Source organism: Gobius niger, assembly GCF_951799975.1.
Source record: "Gobius niger genome assembly, chromosome: 15".
Lineage (NCBI taxonomy): Eukaryota > Metazoa > Chordata > Actinopteri > Gobiiformes > Gobiidae > Gobius > Gobius niger.
Window position 1 is genome coordinate 2914115 of NC_136866.1, and position 19884 is coordinate 2933998.

The 19884-nt window shown below is 41.4% G+C and overlaps 1 protein-coding gene across 1 annotated transcript in view; it reads right to left on the minus strand.

The window, feature by feature from the left end:
• vsnl1a (visinin-like 1a) overlaps positions 1-19884 on the minus strand; it is a 53731-nt gene that overhangs the window by 1229 nt on the left and 32618 nt on the right. The window contains exon 2 of the mRNA XM_079571853.1: positions 3635-3850. Coding sequence (XP_079427979.1) covers positions 3635-3850 — 216 coding nt within the window. The remainder of the gene's footprint in view (positions 1-3634; positions 3851-19884) is intronic.

Here is a 19884-nt window from a genome sequence, read left to right on the forward strand (position 1 = left end):
ATAATGTCTTGCCTTATGTTAGGAAATAAAATCTAGCCATTTCTTGTTCAGATATATTTGCTAAAAACAACACATTTTTCTTGTAAAAAACTTTTTAAATCTTCTTAAGTCATTAGACAAAGAATATTTTTTCTTATTTTAAGAAAAACTAAGATCAACAACAACTCTTAATGTAAGAACTGATTCTCACAGAGAGAAAATACATTCCATTCTTTAAAGGGGCTGGAAGCAAGTTCGCCCTTTTATACTCACTACTGCCACCTCAGGCCATATGTGTAACTGCACCTTCTATATTAAGCTCGTGCATGACGGCAATTCGGGCCGAAGTGACACATTTTTGAGTGACCGTACAGGACTTTAGAGGCAGTTGTGGTGAACAGGTCTGAGCTCTTTCTACACATTAGGACATGGCTGGAACATGTAGGGGGAGGAAAACACTTAGTTTTAACATTTTTAAACTCCTTATAGTCCCTTTAAAGTGGGCGGCTCGGTGGCACAGCGGTTAGAGCCTCAGCTTTTCAATTTGAAGGTCCCGGGTTCCCACCAGGACGGGGCCTTTCTGTGTGGAGCATGTTCTCCCATGTCTGCGTATGTTTCCCCTACCACTAAAACATGTACAATAGGTGAATCCTCCAGAAGGTGATTCTGACCATCAGCCTGGCTCCACATCATGGAGACGGGTCCCCGGGCGCGGACAATATTTTCCTTAAATATTAGTATTTATTAAGAACATTTGGCTCAAAAATGTGAGAAATTTAGAACATTTTACTTAAATCAAGCAACATTTAAGTAAAATACCCACAATTCTTCACTAAATAAGAATGTTTTCCTTAAATTAATACATTTTCTGAGACGATTTGCTTAATTCTATTTATTTGCTTAAATTTAGTGTTTCTTTCTTGTTTTATGATGAGAAAAATATTCTAGAAATAAGAATTCTTAGCAAGAAAAAAATGCTGACCCCATTGGCAGAATTTTATCCTTAAAACAAGACAAAATGTTTTATTTTAAGATTTTTTTCCTTGTTTTTAGTCGGGTACTTTTTGCAGTGTACTGTGCGGAGGTCGACCTACTCCTGGTATTATTACACCTTACAATATAGTTCCCCTTTATATCCGCTTAGAAAATCCACATTGTTTACTACACTTTATAACACTTCACGTAACCATATTTAAAAAGGGAAAACATGGAAGAGCTCGGTGGCTTCTGTCTTCACCTGGTTTGGAGCTAAAAAGGAGGAGAGGCTAAATGCTAACGCCGTCTGCAAATTCCCTACAACTTGGCAAGATTTTAAATCTTATTTTTAGTCATGCTAGATTATTTCACCAACTTTTAGAGTTATTCACTTATTTTAAGCCATCGACTTTGCATTATAGTCTTATTTTTAGCACAGACCTTCATTACTTGTCTTATTTAGTTCAGAAATCTTAAATCAGTTTTTTTAGGAGTTAAAATAAGATATTGTTTATTTCAACGTCGAAAATCTTGAAAAATAAATGCTGATGTTTTCATATTGCTTTTCTGGTTTTGATTTCATCCTTTAAACAAGCACTGGTTTCAGGTTTTTAGAGCTAGTTTTAGGATAAATTTTTCTTCATTTTAAGATATATTCACTTGTTTCAGGATAATTTCCACATTTTTTAAGTAAGGTTAACATAAACAAAAGTTGATATGCTCATAACAAGTATATTTTCCTTATAGTTGAATCTAAAAATAAGTTTTCTGAGCTTGGAATAAGTCTTGGGAGTCCTTATTGTGTACTGCTTGTTTCAAGATTTTAATATCTTATTTTAAGATCTCTTACTAAGTAAAATTATCTTGCTGCATGGACAGATAATTTGACTAGTTTTAAGTATTTTTATCTTGAAATGCTGGTATTTTATCTTGTTTTTAGCTACCTGTGTGTGCTGTGTTTACGTGACTGAGGGCACGCGTGAAGACCAGACAGGTACAAATGAACTCGTCTAAGCCAGGGGTCGGCGAGTTTGTGTCGTGAAGGGCCTATTTTTTATCGTCGCCAAAACACCAAGGGCCGAACCTCACCATAGTAGCCTAAAGTTCATATAATGTTTTACATCTGCTGTTCTCAAGTGGAATTGGCTTCGGGGCCGACCATTACCCTAGGATGACGAGCGGCGACCCAAATGAAACTGTAATTTGCCATTTAGCAAACAAAATATTGTATTTTCCACAACCCAATAACATTAATTTTAACACAAACTGATTTGTTTCCATCCAGTTTCAGATTGAAAATTGAAAAAAAGTTCCCTAAACCTGCTGACAGTTTCTCTTTTTCTAACACACTGCAAAAAGTAAATATCAAGCATTGGCTTAAATGACTTGAATTGAGGAAATGTATCTTGTTTTGAGCGTTTTTCACTCATTTAGACACTTTTCCTGATCGGAGCAAGTTTACTTTGCTTGTTTGAGGACATTTCAGACCAGTTCTAGGGTAAATCTCGCTTGAAATAAGAAAGTAAAATTGCCAATGAGATAAGACCAATTTTCTTACCCCATTGGCAAAGAAAATGACCTGAAATAAGGACGAAATGTTTTGAAACGAGTCAGAAACATCTCAGAACAAGTGAAATAATCTAGGACAAATGCTTACCTAGTCAAAACAACTAAAATTTGGATTATTGTGCTCAAATTTAGATGTCTATACTGATCTAGTTAATTACTTTTTGCAGTGCAGGTATTTGATCTCTTATTGGCATAATAATATTTCTCAAATTCACCTTGAGGGCCAGGGGTAATGTGCTGGCGGGTCTGATTTGGCCCCCGGGCCTGACGTTGCCGACCCCTGGTCAAAGCTAAGGTAAGAACATATCTCAGTATGTAAAAACGGTGGCTTATTCCTTTAATCAAAAGCTGATTAGTGCAACAATATTTTACTGTGTTATTTTGTGTAATATGTAAGACATAAAGGCTATTTTTGTAATAGACACAATATCTCAAAAGATATTAATATGTCAAAAAAAAAAAGAAATGAGAAGCGCTTCCTGGATCTCCACGGAGTTTGATTAAAACACAGAGGAGCTCTTTGAAGCCGGGAAAGTCATTAATAAAATAGAGAAAGCAAATCACTCTCTGTTAAAGTTAAAGGAATAGGCCACCGTTTTTACATACTGAGATATGTTCTTACCTTAGCTTTGACAGTACAGTAAAGTGAAGATTACTGCGCAGTAAAGTGAAGATTACTGCGCAGTAAAGTGAAGATTACTGCACGGATTTCGAACTACTCCTGGTATTATTACACCTTACAATATAGTCCCCCCTTTTATCCGCTTAGAAAATCCACATTGTTTAATTGTGTGTAATTATACTTTGTAGTGGAACACTTCACGTAACCATATTTAAATAGGGAAAACGTGGAAGAGCTTGGTAGCTTCTATCTTGACCTGTTTTGGAGCTATAGAGGAGAGAGGGAGAGGCTAAATGCTAACGCCGTCTGCGCTGTGTTTACGTGACTGAAGGCACGGGGGAAGATCAGACAGGTCCTAAAGAACTCGTCAAAGCTCAGGTAAGAACATATCTCAGTATGTAAAAACGGTGGCCTGTTCCTTTAAAAGAAAACGATCTAACCAAAATGTTCTGCAGTCTCTCTGATGTGACTCTATGGTAAGTCTCATACCTCAATGATCTCGAGCATCTCCACTCGCGTGATCTTGCCGTCCCCGTCCAAGTCGTACATGTTGAAAGCCCAGTTGAGTTTCTGCTCGAAGCTCCCCCTGGAGGTGATGGACAGGGCGCAGATGAACTCTCTGAAGTCAATGGTGCCGTCTCCGTTTTTGTCGAAGGTCCTGAAGGCGTGCTGGGCGAACTTGGACGCATCACCGTACGGAAAGAACTGCGGAGGAAACAAGAGGAGGGTGACTTATTCGTTAGAGGTTTTATTTTTGAACAGTTTTATCATCATCATCACTCTAAAAATGTAGACTTTCCGTTTGAACCGCAGAGGGAAATTTTTAGCACACCGTGTCACTCTGAGCATTGTGTATCCCGCAGACTTCCTTCTAAAAATATGGCACAATTTTTAGCTCAGTCTGTATTGATCCCTGAAGGAAAGCTCTCGTCTTCTCTGCGGACTCCCCGGGAAGGTCAGCGCAGCGTGTTTCACTCTCATCATTACTGTGGATACATGCAAAGCTATTTCCAATCCCTTCTGCAGACGCACCGACTCCACTCGCTTCTTTCCTTTTGCTTTTGGCGCTGATAAGGGCAGACGTGTCACCTTGAGGCGGTTCGTATTTTATTAGGCTCGAAAAAACTGCAGCGGCCCCCAATTTACACAGCGCTGGTCTTAAATTAAATCACGGCGGAGTGAGATTTATCAAAGCGGCCATTTGTCATCGTCTGTTTGGACATACTTTTGTGATAAAGGTTGAAAGAGACTCAAAATGTTAAGGTTCAAAACGTAATTATCTTTGACTTTGTGTGGTCGTCGTCAAAGTCAAAATAGAAAATAAACCTACCCTGCACAAAGTGAATATCAAGCATTGGTTTGAATGTCTTGAATTGAGGAAATGTTTCTTTGTTTAAAGCAGTTTTATCTCATTTAGACTTTTTTTCCTGATCTGACCAAGTTTATTTTGCTCTTTTGAGGACGTTTGTGACGAGTTCTGAGGTAAATCTCGCTTGAAATAAGAAAGTAAAACTGCCAGTGAGATAAGACCAATGTTCTTACCCCATTGGCAAAGAAAAATACTTGAAATAAGGACAAAATGTGTTGAAACGAGTCAGAAACGTCTCAAAACAAGTGAAATAATCTGGGTCGGGAGCCCCCCTACATCTTTCATTGTCAAAACATCTCAAATTCGCATTATTATGCTTAAATTGAGACTTTTATACTAATCTACTTCATTACTTTTTGCAGCACTCCCTTTATTTCTTTTTCTTCACCTTTTCCGACAGGTTTGAGTGTATAACAATTATTCAACTTTTTGTAATAATTGGTAATACAACACTGTAATGGCTGGGCACCTTTACCAGTCTGGTATTTTAGGTACTTCTGGTATCGGAAAAATAAAAGTATCGAAAGCAGGTTCCAAAAAGAAATGTAAAATCTTTATATTCAAGTTTTGATGCTGTATCTCAAAAGTTTGAGAGGAAACAACTTTTCCCTCTTAGAGTAAAGGGGGGTCGCCTCAAAGAGAGGAATACCATCTTATCTGGCAACACAGACTGGTGTGTTCTTATTGGTCACCACCTATAGCTGTGAATATAAGACCAGTCTCCAAGACCAAACTGATTATGACAGCTGGATGACTGTTGATCAGTGTTAATTTCGTCGACTAAAATAATTAGACTTAATTTTAGTCAAAGTGATATTTTTTCTGACTAAAATTGGACTAAAACTAAATTAAAAGTTTCTCATGAGACTAAAACTGTGACTAAAATGTCCAGATGTTTTACTCGACTAAAATAAGACTAAATAAAAATGAATAGGAGAGACTAAAATCATCCAAACTTCTATTGAGCGTCTGAAAGAGCCTCAGATCATGTAAATTCTCTGTTAAAGGATCAGCTCTGAGCTTTGTTCATGTGGAGCAGAAACATGAAGCAGAGGAACAACATTAAATATGATTATAATGAATATTATAAATGCAAAGTCCACTAAATTGACATGCAATTTTAGTCGACTAAAACTAGACTAAAATCGAAATACATTTTCGTCAAAAGACTAAAATTAAATTAAAATATGTTGTCAAAATTAACACTGCTGTTGATACAACATCAAATAAAACTAAAAGACCAGTTGAAATAGATCATTTTTCTTTGTAAGTTTTTGATGCTGTTTGGGTTGTAGGGAAAGACAAGTTGAATAAATTGAAAAAAGTGGAAAAATTGGGAAAACAAGAGGCAAACTGGGGCAGGATTGGGAGAAAAAAATAAGGGGAAAATGTAGTTAAAAATAGGGGGAAAAATAAGAAAAACTTTTGTAGTTAAAGGAAGTTTCTTGGTTATTTCATCTCAAACAAATGATACAAATGCAAAAGACATTAAACGGAAAGAAAATGAATAAATCAACATTATTAATCTGTCTTATGGATCTATGTGACAAATAATTTAGTATCATTCAGGTATCGGTATCGAAAACCAAGTATCGTTAAAGTACTGGAATCGGGGGGGAAATAACGGCACCACTAGTAATGGCCCGATCAGGATTTCAAAGTGTTGTGCTGTAACTTGTTGGTAATGCTATCTGTCTCTTCCACATATTGATGAATTGTTGCTTTAAAACCCAGCTGCCACGATCTATATTAGCGTTATAGACTATAGTTGCATAATACATCAACTCAATTGATAATCTTTATCCGCAGCCTAGTCACCAGGCACGACCCCATTTAACATACGCTTCAGGTTAGAGGTTAATGCACTAGGTTCCTGCACTATTAACTAGGTTAATGTACTGACTGCCCATGAACGCACCACCAGCAGCCATTCGTCATTCGTCCCTAACCTTGCGCTTGACGTCCGCATGGAAACAGTGAGTGCTGATGGGTGATTCAGACGGAGATAGAGCTTTTCAGAAGAACAGTGCAAATAAATCAGAGCCGACGGGAGTTTGGCCTTCGTAGAGAAACACAACAAAGAGATAGTTAAGAGATAGAAGGGATGGATGGAGATAGTACTGCATTAAATACCGTAAATTCTCTAATACTGGCTTGTATTCCATTAGCGGCCGGGTCTCTAACAGAGGCCGGGTCTCTGACAGAGGCCGGGTTTGCGGCTGGCGGAGGCAAATTAAAGCCGGTCTCTAAAACAGGCCGGGGCTTTTATTAGAAACTATAGTGGTAGAAATATTCCCCATGTTAGGAATTTGTCTCATACTGGTGTAAATGAAAACTCACGTGCAGGAAGTAACAAACGGGAACCCGGGCCGAGGGGGACGCTGCGGAGGAGCTGATCCGAGCGTAACTTTGACACAGATTTAGCCACTTTTCAAACCTCCTGTGACAATTTGTGGAAACAGGGCAAATGTCGTGTGACCCTCCAGGGTTTTAATAAAGTCACCATTGCGTCTTCAAAGCACCAGTGTTAATTTTGACAACATATTTTAATTTAGTTTTAGTCTTAGTCTTTTGACTAAAATGTAATGTAATTTTAGTCGAGATTTAGTCTAAAAAATCGTTTCAATTGTAGTCTAGTTTTAGTCGACTAAAATTGCAAGTAAATTTAGTCGACTAAATTTAAGACTAATTTAGTCGACTTTGCATTGATAATATTCATTATAATCATATTTAATGTTGTTCCTCTGCTTCATGGAGCTGCTCCACATGAACAAAGCTCAGAGCTGATCCTTTAACAGAGAATTTACATGATCTGAGGCTCTTTCAGACGCTCAATAGAAGTTTGGATGATTTTAGTCTCTCCTTTTCATTTTTATTTAGTCTTATTTTAGTCGACTCAAATATCTGGACATTTTAGTCACAGTTTTAGTCTCATGAGAAACTTTTAATTTAGTTTTAGTCCAATTTTAGTCGTCAAAAATATCACTTTGACTAAAATTAAGACTAAATATTTTAGTCGACAAAATTAACACTGCAAAGCACGTCCAGCTGCTCCGTGTGCAGGTCAGTCCCACGCCTCAAAATAACTCCTCCCATCAGCGCGAGCATCTCGTCTTCTCTCGGGTCAGTCTCATGATCGATCACAAACACAAACGCTCCGTCTAAACTCGCCTTTTACACGAGATAACAACAAATAATCCGGTCCGGTAAAAACGAAACAGAAACCTGCAGTGACACTGATGTCAAAGCTCCGCTAACAGCAACGAAACACTTCCTGTTGTCCCGACAAAATAAAAGGCGTCAATGTTCCAGCCGCTGGGAGAGGGTTTGAAATGTTCAGTAATAAATGAACCTAATATTTTAGGTGCAAATGGACACAAATCTCGTTTTTCTTCATTTTCCTGGTCGTCCGTTTTGCTCAAATAGAAATAAAGGCCTGTCTCTAATCGTGGCCTGGTTCCAATAAAGGCCTGGTCCCAGATGCCCTTGAGTAAATAAAGGCCCGGGCCTATATTAGAGCATTTACGGTATGAGCAGAAAACAAAAGAAGAAGAAAAAGTGTGACGACACAAGAACATTTGCAGCGTTTTGTTTTGGATGAATTCGTGATTGTCAAACTTCAGCGACGTGGAAGGTTAAAGTTTTCCACACAACATTCTCTCCTCCCCAGTGCCCTTGTCTGCATGTGGAGAACCGTCATCACGAAAAGGCTCAGCAAGGACACTTGTGAAGCCGTCGAGCGGAAGCGTGAGCACGCGCAATCTGCCCGGAGTCCCCTTAAAGCGAGGAAACGAGGCTAGATGACAAGGAGAGGCAGCATATGGGCTGTAGTCTGTGAGTCAGCGAAGACTTGCCGAGTGCCCATATGCAAAACAGACCCACCCAGCTCTTTTCTGCTGCAGTGGCATTACCGTCAAACTGCAGTGAGAGAGGCACGACGAGGTCTGGAGGAGTTACCAGGGGTAGTCAGCCGAGGAGGAGGAGGAGGAGGAGGAGGAGGAGGAGGAGGAGGAGGAGGAGGAGGAGGAGGAGGAGGAGGAGGAGGACGGGGGAAAGAGGTCTTGGGGAAGGTGCAGAGAAAATGACGCAAAAAAGGTTTAAGAAAAGAAAGCAGGGCCGAGTTACGAAAGCGTTATGTAAAAGGCAGACAGGGGAAAGTGGGACAGAGGCGAGACTGTGAAAATGTGTGGGGGGGAAAAGTTTTTTTTTTGTTTCAAGCAAATATCATTAGACTTGTCACTAGATGGCAGTGGTGCACCTCTCCAATATGAACACAGCAGGCAAAAGGGATGCTGCTGCACTGGCACGAGTTCAATTTATATTGTGCTTGGTTGATACAGTGTTGTAGCTGTCGATGGCACCGTCATATCACAGATTTTCTATATAAGTTATGTACACTACAAAAAGTAAATATCAAGCATTGGCTTAAATGACTTGAATTGAGGAAATGTTTCTTGTTTTGAGCGGTTTTCACTCATTTAGACACTTTTCCTGATCGGACCAAGTTTACTTTGCTTGTTTGAGGACATTTCAGACCAGTTCTAGGGTAAATCTCGCTTGAAATAAGAAAGTAAAATTGCCAATGAGAAAAGACCAATTTTCTTTCCCCATTGGCAAAGAAAATGACCTGAAATAAGGACGAAATGTATCGAAACGAGTCAGAAACATCTCAGAACAAGTGAAATAATCTGGGACAAATGCCCAAGAACTTCTTAACTAGTCAAAACAACTAAAATTTGGATTATTGTGCTCAAATTGAGATGTTTATACTGATCTAGTTCAATACTTTTTGCAGTGATATAGCTGACTCATCGCACAATGCACAATGTGGTAGAAAACAACAACCTGCTTTCCACCACTTCTCCAAAGTCTGGTCGCAGACGACGAAGAGCAGTCTGTACTTTCCTTTCCACTTTCTCCGGTTCCAAATGCGCCAAACAACCTTTCATCTGGCTCTCCATAGTGGTATAAAAAACAGCTTCACATCGCACCAAGCACTGAAACCGTAGCACCAAAACCCCACAGTTATCCCAGACAGTGTTTGGCAAACCTACACTGCAAAAAGTAATGAACTAGATCAGTATAAACATCTCAGTTTGAGCATAATAATCCAGATTTTAGTTGTTTTGACTAGTTAAGAAGTTGTTGGGCATTTTTCCTAGATTATTTCACTTGTTCTGAGATGTTTCTGACTCGTTTCGATACATTTCGTCCTTATTTCAGGTCATTTTCTTTGCCAATGGGGTAAGACAAACGGTCTTATCTCATTGGCAATTTTACTTTCTTATTTCAAGCGAGATTTACCCTAGAACTGGTCTGAAATGTCCTCAAACAAGCAAAGTAAACTCGGTCCCATCAGGAAAAGTGTCTAAATGAGTGAAAACCGCTCAAAACAAGAAACATTTCCTCAATTCAAGTCATTTAAGCCAATGCTTGATATTCACTTTTTGCAGTGTTGAAGTCCACACTGCAAAAAGTGAATATCAAGCATTGTCTTAAATGTCTTGAATTGAGGAAATGTTTCTTGTTTAAAGCAGTTTTATCTCATTTAAACTTTTTTCCTGATCTGACCAAGTTTTTTTTTGCTCTTTTGAGGACGTTTGTGACGAGTTCTAAGGTAAATCTCACTTGAAATAAGAAAGTAAAACTGCCAATGAGATAAGACCAATGTTCTTACCCCATTGGCAAAGAAAATTACATGAAATAAGGACAAAATGTATTGAAACGAGTCAGAAACGTCTCAAAACAAGTGAAATAATCTGGGTCAGGAGCCCACCTACACCTTTCATTGTCAAAACATCTCAAATTCGGATTATTATGCTCAAATTGAGACTTTTATACTAATCTACTTCATTACTTTTTGCAGCGTGATTTCATTCATGTATTTGAAGCGCAGTTTTAGTCAAGGCCGTACATGCTGCGATTGTGAATCAGCCGATTCTACAAACCTCTCCAGAAGACCTAACCTTCTTTTAATCAATATCCTTCATTAAATATGCAACAAAGGCGCAGCGCAGGAATTGATAAAAGAAGCCGTGTGTTTGGGAAAGTGACTTTGAAGAAATGTTGAAAATAATTGAGTTTTTTTTTTTTTGGACGACAACAAGCTGCCGAGGCTTTAAAGTCCGTCCCCAAGGCAAAATAATAACCGGCTGAAGTTTCCGTGAAGTGTCTCCTGACGTGACCCGCGCTCTGTGTCACGGCTGTGTGATTGGCCTGTTTGTATTTGACCATCAAAGGACAGGCCCAGTGCCAGGCGGACGATGACCAGGCTGCCAGGCACAGCTGCTCTAATAGAAGTTAATGTCCTCTTGTCCGTGTCCAGCGTTTAGCCTGTGTCTTCTGTCGCTCCTGTCTGCGGCTGGCACTCACGCCGCACTGGAGATGTTAAGTGGAACATAAAAGCTCGGCTAATCTGCTGCAATATGGCACTGGTGAAGCTCCAGGCCGGAGACGAGAAGAAAAGGAAAACGTCTCAGGATCGAGGGCGGCGCATGATATTACAATCCGATATGTGAAAGGTTTGTGATAATTTAGGCTATGCTTTATGTGCACTGCAGATAACAACATGTGCCGATATAAGCTCAGACGAGATCACCCTATAGCAGGGCGGGGCTGTCAGATCTAAGATTGAGACTGATCAATATGAGAAGATCTTTTTTTTGCCATATCGTCCAGCCCTACCGTGAAGGGGAATAGCACACAACATGTATTCTTTGTGGTTCTTTCCACTCTCCCTTGTATCGGGCTACAAGCCTTCAAACAACATCCAAACTGATCATTTCTCCAGCCCAGCTTTTTTATCATTTTTGAGGGATGCACCGATACCACTTTTTCTAAAACCGATACGAGTACGAGTACTTTGATTTAAGTATTCACCGATACGAGTACAAGGCATTTTCTTCAACGTTCTTACTTTTTTCACAGCAGATTGGTTTGTAATTAGTAAATTTCCTCATGTACATTTCCTTAAGTAAAGTCGGCGACACATTTAAGAGCAGTTATATTAGAATTGTGCTGATGCCATTTATTTATTATTATTTTCATTCAATATAATTTTTTTATTTTTATGTCTCTGTCCATCATAGACAGAAAAGCCCATGTCCAAAAGCTCCCAGTGCCTGAGCTTTATTCATTTATGTGTTTTTATTTAACAATAGTATTGAGATGTTACTTAAATGGTCTCTTTTCGTCTTTACTTCAGCTCCTGTAGATTTTCTCGTGTGTTTGTAGTAACTTAGCGAGTAGCTACAGCGTTTTCATTGTTCTGCTGCAGCTCATTTTCCCTCAATATAAACATGCTGTATGTCTTTAATCTGGTTTTTCTGAGGACTTTTTAGTCGCTGGGTTAGTTTTTCAGATGAATAAACCCCTGGGCATAAAACGGCGTCAGAATGGCCAGAACTGCTAGCCGCGAGTTAGCATCGTTAGCCTGTATGTTGTAAACACTGCAGACGCTGCAGCACGAACAACATTAAGCTCTGGTTAAATCCAGCTCAGACTCTGGTTTAGAGAGCGCAGTCTGTAATAAAGTCAGCTCTATGTGGATTATTGTGTTTACACTAAACTATTCTCCAGTTTGTTGCTTCTTCTCTCCTCAGCTGAGAGCTGCGCCTCGTAGCTGCGCCTCGTAGCTGCGCCTCGTAGCTGCGCCTCGTAGCTGCGCTGGCCACACGTCAAATGGTATCGGGACCTCATGAATGAGCACGAGTATGAGGACAAGCATGTGGTATCGGCCCGATACCCGATACTGGTATCGGCATCGGTGCATCCCTACTTAAAAACAAGACCCCTGCGGCACGGTAGCCATCGCTTAATGCTTCACTTCACAACCAGAAGGTCCCGAGTTCGATTCCCAGCCGGGACATTGTGGGTTGAGTTTGCATGTTCTCCCTGTGTCTGCGTAGGTTTCCACCGGGTTCCCCTACCACTAAAAACATGTAGAATAGGTGAATCCACCAGCCTGGCTCTACATCTACAGAACTGCCACTGCCCACTGCTCTCTACGGGTCGTCCAATGGCGTCGAGGGGTGGGTCAAATGCAGAGGACAAGTTTTATTGTACAGTTTAATGACAAATAAAGGACCTTTACCAAGTCCTCAATGACTTCCAGAAAAAATCGCTTTGATTTTTAAATCTTAATTCAGCACTGTGCAAAGTGAGGCCCCCCTGTATTGTGCCCCTACTCCGCAGACCAGAGCCTCCCGAGGACTTGTTTTAAGAACCGGGTGGGGCCTGTTCCCGCCCGGAAGAATCTGGAGTCAATGTCAATTTTATCCATGAAGCACAAAAACAATTACATAGCTTATTTGTAGAGCACAATTCATACACAAGGCAATTCAAAGTGCTTCACAGTTACATAAAATTACAAGAAAACCGATCAAATCAATACTAGAACAGAAGCCTTCACAGTGACAGAACGCAGTACAGGCCCCCCCAGCTAAACCAGATGCTACTGTCCCCACACAAGCTTTATAACTAGCCGCCATCATCCACACCACTCACAAATCAGAGATCCCGGGATCTTCTTATAGCCGTCTAATTTCAATTAAAAGCGAGATGTGCCGCTAAGCCTCCGCGCGCATCTCATCTCACGGCTTAAAAGCTCCGATGGGTTGACGGGTCGAACACATTTATTTACAGCGCGGACTGATCCGGGAGGGGTTTGCATAGGCGCATATTGCATGTAACAGGATTATGGAGAGATGAGCGGTTGGACACATGTCAGAAAGCACTCACTGACCTTTAGGAAGACTTCCAGTACTCAATAGAGAAATGTCACTGCTCTTTCTGGGGGATGAAAAATGCTCTCAACACATAGGACTAGTTATCGTCGTCGTGAGCTTCACTGCGGATTCCTGGACTGAGTATATTCTGTGGGATTATTGGGCATGATGGCTCCTCTTGAACATGCACATTGAGCATCTAGTCCTGACCGGAGAGGGGAGAGTGTTATGTACATTATGGTTTTAGTAACAGAGCGACGAGGGGGAAACCTTTAAGGGAATAGGCCACCGTTTTTCCATACTGAGATATGTTCTTACCTTAGCTTTGACGAGTTCTTTAGGACCTGTCTGATCTTCCTCCGTGCCTTCAGTCACGTAAACACAGCGCAGACGGCGTTAGCATTTAGCCTCTCCTGCAACAATGTGGATTTTCTAAGCGGATAAAAGGGGGAACTATATTGTAAGGCGTAATAATACCAGGAGTAGTTTGAAATCCGCGCAGTAATCTTCACTTTAATGCGCAGATTTCGAACTACTCCTGGTATTATTACGCCTTACAATATAGTTCCCCCTTTTATCCGCTTAGAAAATCCACATTGTTTAATTTTGTGTAATTATACTTTGTAGTGGAACACTTCACGTAACCATATTTAAATAGGGAGAACGTGGAAGAGCTTGGTAGCTTCTATCTGGACCTGTTTTGGAGCTATAGAGGAGAGAGGGAGAGGCTAAATGCTAACGCCGTCTGCGCTAACGTGACTGAAGGCACGGGGGAAGATCAGACAGGTCCTAAAGAACTCGTCAAAGCTAAGGTAAGAACATATCTCAGTATGTAAAAACGGTGGCCTGTTCCTTTAAGGGAAACCAGAAAACTGCAGAAACCCCGGCACAGGAAGCAAACCCACGACCTATGTACTTTCTGTGACGCTCAGGTGCCATAACTGGTACAAACAAATAACATAAACACAATCCAAAACCCCATCCTGGAGCCGCCACCTTAACGTGGTGGAGGGGTTTGAGCACCTGAATGATCCTGGGAGCAATGATGTCGGGGGCTTCGTGCCCCTGGTAGGGTCTCCCAGGGCAAACAGGTCCAAGGTGACGGGTCAGACAGAGAGCGGTTCAGAAGCCCCTTATTAGAGACCAACAGGCCCGGTTAGAACCAGGAGGCCGTCCTTCTGTGGACCCACCACCCGCAGGAGGAGCCATAAGGGGCTGGTGCAATGTGATTTGGGCAACTCAATCGGTTGCCCCCATGACCCGGCAACGGACAAGTGGAAGAAAATGGATGGATGGACACTCCAAAACCCAAATCCACAATCCAGCTGTTCCTCATACTTGTTATTCAAATCAAATAACAAACTCAGCAACCTCAAAACTGCTGCGTGTAAACTTTGCTTAAATCCTGGATAGACTCAGAGACAAAAGCAGCAATTCAGACCCCGGCAGTGTAGACATCTACATCCGGATTATAGTCAGTTTGGATGGGTAGGTTAGAGTTAGGGATGTCTTCCCCTGGTGGTGGAATGGGAAACCGGTGAAGGATGCTGCAGTGTGAAGCCACGGACAAAAGAGGCGGCGAGAAATGAGTCTTCCAGGTTGAACTCGCGCCTTCATGTTCCTAATCCTACTCTAAGACAATTTGATTAATATTTATTATCTAAATCAGCACAAATATTAAAAAAAACTCAATAAGGTACAGTAAAATGTCAATGACAATCTATCTGCCCCTTTTTTTTGACATTTCGGGAGTCCCAGAAGTGAAGTAAAAAGTGATAACAGATCATTCCTGTCCATCATGATGAAATAATAATGATATATGGATACAGGCAATAGGCACACAGCCGCAGGTTAAGACACATCCATCATAGAGAACTGATAGAGCTGGAAGCTGATATAAAATGTAATGAGAAGCCCCTCTGAGAGACCCCTGACACGACCGCAGCGCCGAGAAGTGACAAAGTGCAGACCGTGGCCTCGGACGTTTCCCAGCGACCCCGGGGTTCACACACTGATCCATCCGTCAGATCGGTCACTCTTCCATTAAACCTGTTCTACACCGCCGCCCCGGATCACGCCCCCCCCCCCCCCCCCGTCACGTGGACGTCCGCTTTCCGCTGACGACGGCCTCTCGTTCTCGCGGTGCGAAAAAAAAAGACCGGCAGCAGCAGCAGTTCAGCCCAGGGGCGCTCGCTCGAGAAAACAAACAAACGCCGAAGCAGAAGGCGCTGACGACAAACAAGAGACAACAAATGGCCTTTGAGGATATATCAGTGGGGAGGGAGGGGGGGGGCTGAAAAAAACAAAATACATAAATTAGCAACAAAGGCAGTGTTTAGTTTTGATGATGAACACACTACACCTCCTTTGAAAAAATTGGGAGGCTGGAGCGCTACTCGGATGTAAAGAGTTGTATAAGTTTAGTCTTTTGGGCGCTCTTCAGTGCAGGGATCTGTTTCAGCATAAAATCAAACAAACTGAGGCGCTCCAAAAGTAGAAATATTAAAAAAGCCTTTATTTAAAGGAATAGGCCACCGTTTTTACATACTGAGATATGCTCTTACGACTTCCCCCGCTCACTTCCGTCAATAACCTTTAGGAGTTACTGCGCGGACGTTTTACTCCTCGTATCATTACGCCTCACAATATAGTTCCCCTTTTTATCTGCTTATAAAATCGACATGTTACATTTCTGTGTAAATATACTTTGCATGAAAACACTTCACGTAACTTTATTTAAATAGGGAACACGTGGAAGAGCTTGGTAGCTTCTATCATGAGCTTTTTTGGAGCTATGTGACATGTGGGAGAGGCTGCGTATGTGTGAGCGCACGGACAAAGACCAGGAGGGGATATATTAACTCGACTAAAGTGAGGTAAGAACATATCTCAGTATGTAAAAACGGTGGCCTATTCCTTTAAACATGGCTAGATTAGGTAAAATTGCCAACGCGTTTGGGCTCAAGGCCTTCCTCAGGGCGAGCTCGAGATGGTGCCTCTGTACAGGTATAAAGCTCACAGCATTGGTCACATGTCCCAAGTGGGTTGGTCCAAGGTGGGCGTGTTCAGTCACCTGGTTTGTAGAATACAAAACATTCAAATATGTACAATACACTGTTCTTTACAAAACCATAAAGAGAAATGTAAAGAATTATATAATCTAGGGCTGCACGATATTGAAGTGACTTGCGATATGCGATACGGCTGTGCAATATCGCGATAACGATAATATTGCGATATTTCACCAAACACGATATGTTCCATTTTTTTCCAGCAAATTGTGTCAAAAGAAGACTTCAAAAAAACACCCAATCAGGACCAAAACAAGGGTAGAATTAAACAAAGCTAGTAAATGTTCAACTAAAACTGAACTTTTACACTTGACTTCAATGCATAAGTTTGAGTTTGCAAAATAAAATGGGTGGATCTCAGTCAGATGAAGGCTATGGTGATGTTGCGATATATTGTGGCTTCTCGCGATACGGATATTGCATCAGCTAATATCGCGATACAATATTTTTCGCGATATATTGTGCAGCCCTAATAAAATCCATACATTTTACAAAAATACAGACAAATCAATCCTCCATTGAGGCCAGGGTACTCCACAGCTTTGAGGGTATAAATGCAAAAGGATTCTCTTTGAAGGAGCTTTTTCACCATGAGAATTGCAAAAGCCTTAAAATTTGTGGCTTAGAACAAATACAAGAGACTATCAGAGGATTGGATTTGTCTGTATTTTTGTAAAATGTATGGATTTTATAATTATTTGCATTTCTCTTTATGGTTTTGTAAAGAACAGTGTATTGTACTGTTACGGCCCCAGGCCTCCAGGTTCCCTCCTTCCCACCTGTTTTTCCCCCATGTAAGTTTGCTGCTGTGGTCCTGGGCTGCGATTGGTGGAGCGCATTGGGGTCCTGGCCGCCTGATTGGGGGAGCAGCTCAACACCTGCGGGGAGCTCGTCAAAGCCACTTGTGCCAGCCACTCCTATAAAAGGACTCCACCGTGGCTCATTCGGGGCTGCTGGTCTTTGTGGCCAGTATGCCATTTTGTGTTGTGTCCCTTTGTTGTTTAAACTTTTGTGTGTCCAGGGACACTCGTGTTATGTTGTGTCACTTTTTGGAACGTTCACTTAAGTGTGACGTGGAATGAAGTGACACTTGCTGTGTTTAGTCATGACTTGGTTTTGTATTAGTTAGGCCTAATTTTGTTTGTTTGATTTAGTTTGACTAGCTCTGTTTTGGTTAACCTTTTTGTAAATACTGTAAATAGCCTTTGTTTGGTTATTTTTGTCACTCCTTTGTTAAATTTACCTTTTACACTCCTTTTATTAAATTACAACTTTACTTTACCATTTGACATCTTGGTTTTTGTTACGTCCTATACCTAGCAGAGCCGGGTCGTAACATGTACATATTTTAATGTTTTGTATTCTACAAACCAGGTGTCTATGAACACACCCACCTTGGACCAACCCACTTGGGACATGTGACCAATGCTGTGAGCTTATACCTGTACAGAGGCAGCCATCTCGAGCTCGCCCTGAGGACGACCTAGAGCCCAAACGCGTTGGCAATTTGACCTAATCTAGCCATGTTTAAATAAAGGCTTTTTAATATTTCTACCATTGGAGTGCCTCAGTTTGTTTGATTGTTTACACTACACTCCTTGTTCGAGCAAAACGAGGCTAAGAAAGAAAGTTTAGTTCAGACAGGGCACGGCCTTTGACAGATCGGTCAAAAGGTTTGTCCAAATGTCAAACCTGAGCACGGCCACTCTTCTGTTCTTACAAAATGAGCACCTGAGCGTGATTGACTCACCCTTCTCTTACGAGTAATTCATTTTGACAAGCTTCCAATTTTTTTCCTCAACAGCACCAGCCAACACTTCCTCGTAAATCAGAAAACTATCAGGAGAAAGTTTCCGCTCTCGAATCACCTCGACACGACAGCCCCGAAAGCATTGATTACGGTGGAGCGAGGATTAGGATGGAGGGGGGGGAGAACGAACAGCAGACATTCATAAGCCATCATTCATGATCCGTGGTATTTACTGAGCGTTTGTGCGAGAGAGAGAGAGAGATGGAGGCGGCGCGCGTTACATAAACTCCGGGTGAAGCGCCAGGCAGATCTGAGCTGGAGCTGCTGCCGCTCTGAGCCTCCGGGCCTGCAAACAAACAATAGAGTCTGCTCCGGAAAGCGCATTTTAATCACGCTCTTGTTACTATTAGATAAGGGCTGGCTGTATGCAACAAAAGCAATGCCAGTGCTGTATGCAGAACAACACCCGACCTGGCTGGGAGCTGAAAACAAAACATTTTCATTCTATACGCCTGATTTTCGATGTTATGCGCTTTGTGTGGCGCATGTTTAGAAGCTCACTGACGAGGAAGAATCTCTTTTTAGCTGTAATGTGATATATTTCGTACCTGAAATTAGGGCTGGGTGATGCGGTGCCTTTGACAATCTGCTGTTTTGAGTCAGTCACTGTCAACTTGTGATTCCTTGCTTCTCTGCTTAATCTAGATCTATAGTATAAATGCCTATGGGTCAGTCTTATCACGCTCTTAGCGATTTAATCAGTCACGGTGAAGTGCAGGGGCGGACTGGCCATATGTCCATTCTGGAAGAACACAGAAGGGCCACTTACCCTCACCCCCGGGCGTGACCGAGCTTTACCCAAATCTAAAAGCTTAACCTCTTAACTCCCGCCTGAACCGAGACGATCTTTTTCCTCACGTCATCAGATCATTTTTTTGTTGGATATTCAACTCATTTTTGTAACTTTTTTGTCATTTTTTTGTCACATTTTAGTCATTTTTTCGTCCATTTTTTTTAATGAGATTTTTGTCATTTTTACGTCAATTTTTTGTCTTTCTTTCGTCCATTTTTCGTCAATTTCTTGTGACATTTTTGCCACTTTTTTGTCAATGTTTTCTCACTTTTTGTCACATTTCCATCATTGTTTTCGTCTCAGTTTTGTTGCTATTTCCACAGCTTTTTTTCCAGAAGCTTTTGGACTGGGGTAAAGCCAAACTGGAGAAAATGTGCTTGGTTCAGGTAGGAGTTAAGGGGTTAAAAGAAAAGCATCCCAAAACAAAAATGTGCTGGAAAAGCCACAAGATGTGACGAAAACGTGACGACAAAGCGATGAAAAATGCGATGAAAAAACAATAATATGAAAAACAAAAAACAAGTGACGAAAACAGGCCAAAAAGCCACAAAAAAGTAATGAAAAAGCAACAAAAACATGACAAAAATGCAGCGACAATGTGACAAAAAGGCGGGGTGAACATATGTATTTGTGGAAGTGTCACATTTACGCTAATTTGGGCCAGGCTGACCAGAGTCCAGGGCTGGTTTTCAGTCCCAGTCCAGCCCCTGGTGAAATGTGAACTTTCAGAGGAAGCGCGTGGCTTTAGTTCTTACAATACAGGGATGCTAAGTGCACATGAATTGCGTGATGTTGTTTTGTAGATTGCCCACCTCAAAAAGATCTTCAAAAGAGGCTTAATTCTTCAGCTAGTCCTGACCAAACCAAGCTCACAATCTGGCACCGACTGCTTCTGGTAGGACAGGTTGCTAACCCCCACTCTAAACCTTAAAGGCCCGATTCACCTTATTCCGCCCCGCCCACTTTTGCC